The sequence below is a fragment of the Notolepis coatsorum genome, assembly GCF_963971535.1.
Source record: "Notolepis coatsorum genome assembly, chromosome: 2".
In the NCBI taxonomy this organism is placed as follows: domain Eukaryota; kingdom Metazoa; phylum Chordata; class Actinopteri; order Aulopiformes; family Paralepididae; genus Notolepis; species Notolepis coatsorum.
This window is the reverse complement of record NC_140166.1, coordinates 101273996-101283417: the sequence shown is the minus strand read 5'-3', so window position 1 is coordinate 101283417 and position 9422 is coordinate 101273996. Positions and strand designations below refer to the sequence as shown.

At 44.8% G+C, this 9422-nt stretch overlaps 1 protein-coding gene across 1 annotated transcript in view; it reads right to left on the bottom strand.

Annotated features, from left to right (window-relative positions):
* Positions 1–371: 371 nt before the first annotated feature.
* The window catches only part of LOC311222820 (fibulin-7), a 49883-nt gene continuing 40832 nt past the window's right edge, over positions 372–9422 (bottom strand). Inside the window, exons 7-8 of the mRNA XM_084307450.1 lie at positions 4452–4587; positions 372–1310 (exon numbers count right to left, since the gene is read on the bottom strand). Coding sequence (XP_084163576.1) covers positions 947–1310; positions 4452–4587 — 500 coding nt within the window. The 3' untranslated portion in view covers positions 372–946. The remainder of the gene's footprint in view (positions 1311–4451; positions 4588–9422) is intronic.

Here is a 9422-nt window from a genome sequence, read left to right as displayed (position 1 = left end):
ATGTGCGTTCACACGCTACACAAGGACGTGATGACCCTTCCTTATTTTATAGTTTCCTTGTTCGCTATTGATATGAGCAAACGCTGCCAAACAGGAAGTACACTCGGGCACATTTAAAATGCTTATATTGTGAAGTTAGGAGAGGTTTATTCAGCTCTGCGTTGCATCAATGAGAAAGAACAGGCCGTGGCAGGTCCTCTGGCGCTAACGCAGGACAGATGCATTATGGGAAACTTCACACACACCCATGACTTAACAAAGAGCCAAGAGCAAAATCCAATCCAGTTTTTTAAGGGTCCATGTGCTCAGTAGCCAATGAACCCTAAAGCATCTATAATTATGGTATTCTCCCCCCCTCCCAACCCTCCCATCCATCATAGAACTCATCCCGCAGACGGTGAATGGATAGAAGTGCCTTTAGTGTAGCGAGGTAACCTCCTGGCTCCCATTGGATTTTGCTATTCGGTTGTTAAGTGATGACGTGTCAACCTTCCAATAAACCGTTTCTGGGGTCAAACTCCCTGCGTTGGCTGAGGCTCTGGTCTTTTCAACACGCCTCAGTGCAGTGTCCCTCATTGTTTCAATAGATCTGAGTCATATAAACCGTTTGGGGTATGTGCTCCTAGGATCTCCCGCTGTGGACATGAATATACGTCACCAACAGAATTGTTTCCCGGAAAAGTTGGAAGCATTTGATCGACACAGCGACTGCTGGAGAGTTCCGTGACAACATTATCAAACATTCTGTAGGAGACATTTGAAGATGTACCAGCCTACCAAATGACCGTTCCAGAATGTAGATTTTTTTTAATGGGAAAAGGCCATTCTATCAATAAAAATTCTACAACCCCCTCCCCTTCTCTTGTCTAGAACTCATACGGGGAGACGAACATGGTGATCTTGGTGACATACCTCCCCAGTCTACAACCGCCTCCCCTTCTCTTCTCTAGAACTCATACGGGGAGACGAACATGGTGATCTTGGTGATATACCTCCCCAGCTGTGTGCGTTTCTCCAGCTCCGTCATCTCTACCTCTGCCTCCAGCGTGACAGGGCCCTGCACCGAGCTCGCCAGCATCAGCTGACCTGTCTGGCGGTCGGAGCGCTGCACCGTGAAGTGGCGCCGAGCCTGCTTGCCGCCCAGCAAGGAGAACCGCAGCGTGTCGCCGATCTGGCGGATGGCCGACACGCGGAACATGACCCGGGGAGCGGAGAGGTTGGACACCACGGACAGGTAGTGGTAGGAGAAGGAGTTTGGCGCCTGAGAGCAGGCCTTGTTGTTCACGGGGCAGGGGTTACGCTCGCAGCGCCTGCAGGGCAAACCAGACCGGTTTAGTTTGGTTTGGTTTATTAGGATGCCAAGTTAGTAGCTGCAGCATTGCAGTAGCTATTCTTCCTGGGCTCCACAGAAAACCTACATTGTGACTGTGACATAATACTTACATCATAACATATAGCAATACAAGTAAACATGACAGAGGACTAGTACACACACACAGAGGACTAGTACACACATAGATACACACACAGACACACACACACACGCACGCACGCACGCACACACACACACACACACACACACAATACTTACGTCACAACATATAACATTACAAGTAAACAGGACAAAACATACAGGCATAATACTTACATCATAACATGTAACAGGACAAATAACTAGTAAACACACACACAGACATAATACTTACATCATAACATAACATTACAAGTAACAGGACAAAGGACTAGTACACACACAGACATAATACTTACATCATAACGTATAACTAGTTGGACTAGTCTAGTACACATACACAAGACAAGCTCCAATATACAATAATCCTATATCCATCAGTTAGCCTAGCCATTGGCCAAAAATACTTCTCCCTGAGTTTTAAGCTAGCTGGTCCGTATCCGCTTCCATTCATTTGTGGTAAGCTAGGCCAGCTTGCAGCACAGAGGAAATTGGCATCTATCTTCTTGTCTGACACTGGAGAAGACGGTAAGTGCATTTCCCACAATGCTGCCGTGTTCCTTTAAGGCTGTGCTACTATATAGTAAAAGGTTTATGTTTCTATTTGTACTGTATGTGACATCATAAATACAGCCTGTATGTGACATCATAAATACAGTCTGTATGTGACATCATAAATACAGCCTGTGCGAACAACCCCAATATTTCCATGTTATTCCCTTATATTCCCCATTCATTTCCACATATCTTTGTTAATTCCCAGTTTGAATATTACAAATGTTTTTGTGCAACAGGTTAGTAGATAATAATAACAATAAACTTTATTTGTAGCACCTTTCATACAAGAATTGCAGCCCAAAGTGCTACACAGCATACACATAAAATGCAATATAAATAGAATAAAAGTAGTGCAGAGAATAAGAAAAAGGGTCAAACAATGCAGGTAATAAAACACAACAACAAAATAGATCTCTGACACATTGACAGCCCCCCCACCATATGAACTCTGACTCCATTGCCTACACCTAGGCCAGTGGTCGGCAATAAAAAAAGAATAGCTGAATCTGCTCCAAGAAGACGCGCTACATTAGGTATAAGAATTACAATGAGACATTCATTAACTAAATAAAAAATACAATTAGGCTTTTAACCCTCTAAAGCCGGGCGCAACACTAGACATGTTTTGCAAAACATTAAATATCTTTGGATCTGTTTGTGATAAAGACTCGCTTTACTGTATCGGAATCGGGAGATCTCTCCGTTGCGGAAATAAAGCATAGAATCTTGAAATATCTCGATTGGTTGTTTTCTCTGGAGTGCATCTAATACACTGTATCTATCTATTTATCATATATCTATGTATGTCACTATAGCCAATGAAAATGCTAGAAATGGTCACGTGGCTGGGAGAACCAATGGAAATTTTTTATAGTTTCTCAATAGTCCAGTCCGCTCCACAGAATGGGCCATCAGATAGACTCGCTGGTTGCGTGAAATGTAGTATAGACCGATAGAGAGAGGCGCTTGACTCTGGTTTTTATAATAAAATTACTAAAAGACAAATGTATAATGTTCAGTGCTAACATGTATTATATATAATAATGGAAAGTAGAAAAAACTGCTCGTTTACAGTTTATTATGCCACCTATGCAGCTTGTTTATTTTTTATCCATTTTCTGTCTCTGCCACAAATGTATGTCTTAGTTATAAGGTGGTCTGTCATAGAGTTAAAGATTTGTCACTATCAATTTACAAAATTAGCCATTGTTTTTGGTTCTAGCCCGCCATATAATGGCTTGGAAAAAATTTGGCCCAAGGCCAAACTTAATTGCCGACCCCTGCCCTAGGCTCTGTTACCCATACTGTACGACTCTGTACTCTGTTGCCTATACGCAATTTATACCTACCTACTGCTTTCACTGTCTACCCATATACTCTGTATGATAGCATGTACAACAGTGCTGTATATACTGCATATTTACATTCATATTCATATTTGTCTGAATATACCTGCATAACCCAAAGCTCTGTATGATAGCATGTACAATAATGCTGTATATACTATATATACGTATATATTTATTCTCACCACATATATACCTATCCTCACATGTCTGTACATACCTGCACATAGTCCTTTACTATATCTGTACATATCCTACTCTTACTAGCTACGCTGCTGGCCAGTGACTACTACCATACTGTCTTTACAGCTGTATCACTGTACACTACAACTCTGTACATACATCTGTATAATTTGTATATTTTGTACCCAGTTTAATCACCTGTACATTGTATATTGCTGTTGCACTTTACTGCTACATTTGCACTCTGGTTTGCACATTGTACTGTACTTGTGCTGTATAATGACAATACATTTTAATCTAATCTAATCTATTCTAATATATAATGTATGTGTATATATATATTATTTTCATCAGTGTAGAAATGTTGAAATAATTCTAGGTTGAAGAATATTCTGGGTACTATTTACATTGCCAGCAACTGGAGAATGAACGGCAGCAGAACTCGAGAACTATTAGGAATGTCTGACCACTAAGTGTGTCAAAACATATGACATGCAGTATATCATGGCAGTTAGGGACTTAGGGTACACTACAGACCCTCACCTGCACCTTGTCTGTTTACTCTTACTCATAGTATATATTCAGATACAAATTTAATTTGCCTATATTTATTGGAATGTATATTATAACCGATAGGGCATACAGACCCTGATCTGCACCTTTGTTTACACTGTTTATTTTTCTAAAATGTTTATATTCAGAGTTAATTATATTGTTTACACTGTTTATTTTCTCATATTTTTATATTCAGATTTCATTTTATTGCCTATAATTATGTCTTTCTTCTATTACCCTGCCCATACCTGTACCTCCCCTCCCCCCTTCCCCATGCTGCTATGACGCCCGAATTTCCCCCAATAGGGTCAATAAAGGAATATCTTATCTTATCTTACATAGGGGACGTCTTGACGTAGGTAGCGTTACGGTTGCGGGGACACTCCACGCGGACACACTGGAACCCTCCGTAAGTATTAATACACATCTGGTCCCTTGTGCAGTCGTTCTGTCTTGTGGCACATTCATCAATGTCTGTGAGACGGAGAGGGAGAGAAAGAGAGTGGTATCTATTGAAGCAGGATGAGACAACATGGGAGGAGAGAAACACAGAGACATTGATTACAGTAACTGGTCTTGTCCAGCTAGCTGTTGGATAAGAGAGTGACAAGGAATAAGACACCAAAAACCACTGTACTGGAAGACATTCCTTATGATCTAGTATAATTATAAATACGGTGTAGGCTATTTAATATGTTTTATACCGGGCAGAAGAGATAATAATCAGATAATAATAACCATAATACTAACCATAATCAGAACGAGAAGCCATAATGCTCAGTATGTGTGGCATGGCCACAGTGCCAAGGGGCAACGAGGACAACCTTAGTATGAACCATACCAACCATAGTATAAAAAAAAAAAAAAAAAAAAAAAAAATTACTGTCATGCACTTGTCCTAATAAACTAAGCTACACTGTAGCACTCAACACTTTGATGAACATTGTTGCTCAGCTGATAGAGTTGTGCCCTTCCTGATGGCTTGTCGTACAGAACATGTAAGTCGCTTTGGATAAAAGCGTCAGCTAAATGACTAAATGTAAAAATGTTAATGTAAATGTCAACCCTGATTGGAGGAATGACAGGTGCTATGCTCCTTCCAAGACAACCTAAAGGCTTTCCAAGACGGACCATGACCACAGCCAGAGGAAGATGATCTGGAGACGAGCTGAAACCAATTTAGCCAATAGATCTCCCAAAAGAGACACCAGACACCAGGCATCAGACACCAGGCACCAGGCACCAGGCATCAGACACCAGGCACCAGGGATCAGGAACCCAGGCACCAAGCACCAGGAACCAGGCATCAAAACCAAGGCATCAGACACCAGGGCCCTCATTTATCAATGTTGCGTAGAAAGTGTTCTATATCCGTTCCTACGCACGGAATTTAGAATGTGTGTACGCACATAAATATCGGGATTTATCAACCGTGCGTACACGGGTCCTACGCACACTCCGTATTGATAAATACCATTTGTTCTTACCGTCAATGCTCGTGCATGATTATCCATATATGGTAATGAAACACCCCCAATGGGATGTGAAATAATGGACTAACCCGAGTGAACTCTGAGAAACTCCACGAGCGAGATTGTTCACGGAGGCGCTGTCGAACCAAGAAGACACAACGCGTGTTATGGGATAAATAAAAGGCTGGCGGACTTGTACACGGTGATGTCAGTTCTGTTTCGTAATGGCTCTCGCTCGGCGTCACTCTCTGCACTGTACCTCGCTCGTGCACACGCACTGAATAAAAAATTCCACAATGCACCTTTACATCCCAACATCCGTCTGGCCACACCCCCATCAGCTTACCTACATAAGCAGGGGTGGGGCCACACACTCGTCTCCTTCTTCGCTTTCACCACAAGGAAGTGCCTTCGGTAGATCCCCACTTGACGAGGTTGCTAGTTGAAGAAAGTTGGAAAACAAGAAGCCCATTATAGTCAACTAGTGGGCCACGACCAGTAACTGGTGATCCCAGGATTCTCTGGACGAGTGGATGCTTCTCTGTCACCGTGTAGGCCCCATCTTTCATATACAAATGAGAGTATACCCTCACGAGGAAATGTGGGCATGGATGTTCGTTATCGGGAGATCCATGTTCAAGTCGGCTACAGCCCAGATGGGACTTGTGCTGGCTCCGCCGGATGTCTGGTAAAATCACCGTTGTAAACTGTGTTGACATCTCTTTTTCTCTTCTCTCTTAAAAGGTGAGGAGGGTTTCAGAACGGCGGCCTGTCTGAAGTGTGGCTTGTTATATCGTTTGTGTACAAGTTCAGGTGGTAGCTGCTTAGCAGATAGCTGCTTAGCTTGCGTGCTAGTTGTGGCCTACTGTGTTAGCCAGTCAGCTGTAAGCTGTGCAGCTGTTAGCTGCGGTATTAGCTCGCTGTGTTTACCAGGCTAGTACACGTTAGCTTGCTGCTATCAGCCGAACGGCTGTTAGCTTAATGCTACACTGTTGAACGTTTTCTGTGACTATAACATGCCTTAAACACTCTGACTACGACGTCATCTTTGACAGAGGATGTTAGTCGAACCTACCCGGAGCCGGCCGGCGAGGACTGCGTCAACAAGGAGAACCGTAGCGGCGGGATGGAGCAGCGACGCTGCCCGTGTCGTCAAACACAGGATGCTGTGTTTACTATCGGTGCAATGTTAGAGACTGCAGTTCGCTTGATCTGCGCTCTCGGTAGGAAGGTCCTGACCAGACCTTAAAACGCGTCTTCTTCCTTCCCTTCTAAATGTTTTGTAAATAACGATGTTTTCCAAAACAAGTGTTGCTGCACTACATTTAGGATACGACGTGAGTTGTGTGTGAATTGTCTTGTCACTGGTATTAGCTTCTCCATGCAAATCGGGTTGTTTGTTACAGATGTAAAAATGATCTGGTTTGTTGTGTTGAGAAACATCATGTGTGTTCATGTACCGTGTACTCACAACTAAGGGGGTTAAACTAACCTATAAAGCTATGCTTAGTGACATATGAGTGAAGAATGAATTCTTTTCTCAGCCTGTAATGACAATGAACAGTGTGTTCACATATTAACAGGTTTACCTGTTCAACTGGCCGTATTAAGGGTAAGGTAGGAGATGTGTTCCCCCCGGTTCCCTGGGCTTCCCCCCCTCCTCTCAGACATGTTGTTTACAATATATTGTGTCACTGTGTGGTGGGATACGATGTAACCCTTGGCTTGATTGCTGGGGTTGTGCTAAAACTGCTTGAGGAACTGTATTTTCCTAAAAGAAAAGATTGTTTGGTCACTTTTCGTGTGTGCTTGGCAAGGCCTGTGGCCGATACTAATCGAGAATTGTGTATTCTCTCATTATGAAAAACGAGTGTATTGCCATTTCTTGTGGTGGTAAAGGGTTGTGTGTGTCTTGTGATCTACAACTGGGTTGGGTTGGCCACAGAAGCACATGTGTAAGTCTGGTACCGGGGCTATTAAGGGGGCCCTCTCTATTCTGTGTTTTTTCCTTAGTAAAAATCAGATAGCAGGTTAGCACATGAGCTGTGTGAAGCTGTTAGACGCTTCATGTAGCTGACTATGACTGTGTCATAATCTTTTTTGTCGTTACATCGTATCATGGGTGTGGGGTCGTAAAGGGGTGAACTGGTAATCCTTTCCTCCCCTTCTTTGATGGGCAGGGGTTAAGACCTCCTGTCCTTCAAGGTTCCTGTCACGTTGCTGTTCGGCACGTTACAGGGTAAGGGGGGGGGGGAGGGAGTTTCCTGGTCCCACGCCCTGGAATATTGGGCGTGTGCACCGCAGAAATTCCCCCGCCACAGAGTACGTACTGTGCGCGTCTCTGCTGGTAAGACTTCCGTGAGCTGTTCAGGTCCATATGATGGATCTGTTTCAGGGAGGGGTCAGGGCTCCTCCTCACGAAGCTATACAATACAATATATTCTTTTCAATCTATACAGCTCGCGTGGGAAGTCTCTCTGGGGATTTCCGCCTCCTCCCTATGGGAGGGTGGTGGGATGTAAAAATGTAAACTATTTTTACCCTCAGCCTGCGTCACGAGGGATTCATGTCAGTCTGTGTTCTTTCTTTTTTGAATAAAAAGACGAAGGTACATGAAGCACGACGGCTCTGTGTCGTTCTCCCAGGCGACTTGGAGGAACAATGTTTGGTGTCTTGCTAGACTATCCATTGATGTGTTTGGGTCTCGACGCATACATAGTGCTGGCTCGGTGTGTTTCTGTTACAGGATCACACAGGGGCTAAGTGCGCCTTGGTTGCTTGTTAAAACAGCGTTTTTATAGGGCAACTGGGATGGGGTTTTGTCTCTTCCGAGCGCCAGTTTACTAGGTTGTCTCGATGAATTCTCGTTCATATCTGGGGGATGTTAACGGAATAGATCTGAACATAGGTAGAGGGGTCTCACGCCCTTGGGGTGGGCCACTGAGCACGGTCTAAATGAGGACCGTCTGGGTGGCGCCCTCTTTTCATGTTTTATATCGACACGCATACCTACCCCCTCTCCTGGAGTGGGCATGTCGGCGTGGTTAGGACACGGGACTGGTCTGGTCACGCTGGTCCAGGTCAGTTAACCCGTTGTCCGCCGGGGATGCAGATCTGCTGTTCTGGTACCCCAAGGGACTTGTGCTTTTTTCGGGGGGAAAAATGCCAGGTCGGTCCGGGTGTCACAGGGTTAGGCGCTATGGAGACCCTTGTTGGGTACATGTTGTACTCTGCACTGTCGTAATGGCTTACGGCCATGCCAACCTGTACACGCCCGATCTCGTCCGATCTCGGCCGCTACGCAGGTTTGGTCCTGGTTAGTACTTGGTTGGGAGACCGCCTGGGAATACCAAGTGCGGTGTGCTTGGGGCTGGTTCTCCATTCTTTTCGCTCCTCTCTCACGCGTGGCGAAGAGGGGGCTGTTGGGGTGGTCTTGGACCTCCTCTGGCAACCCTGTGCTTCCCGTGCCGCCGGGCCTGGTCCGAAGTAATGTTTCGTCGACCCGTAGGCCTGGACTAACCCTTTTTTGAAAACTGAAACACTTGTACTGCGGTATAGCCAGTTATGCCCGCAGGTGTTTTTTGGAGTTTTTTCTTGAGGGGTTATAGGAACAACCACCGCATAGGGTAACGACAAGGTGGTTGATTCCCTGGTGTGTTGGAGCAGTGTCAACTCCCGGGTTACCCGGTTGAGTGTGCCCCTGCACGTTCATGACGTCTGCCAATCATGTCAGCCTTCTCTGCCTCAACCCCTCTGGGTGGGTTTTTTTTAATGGAGGCTTGGTCATGCAACAACGCCAGCATACGCCCCTTCCGCCGGGGGGGCTGTTCTCAGCTA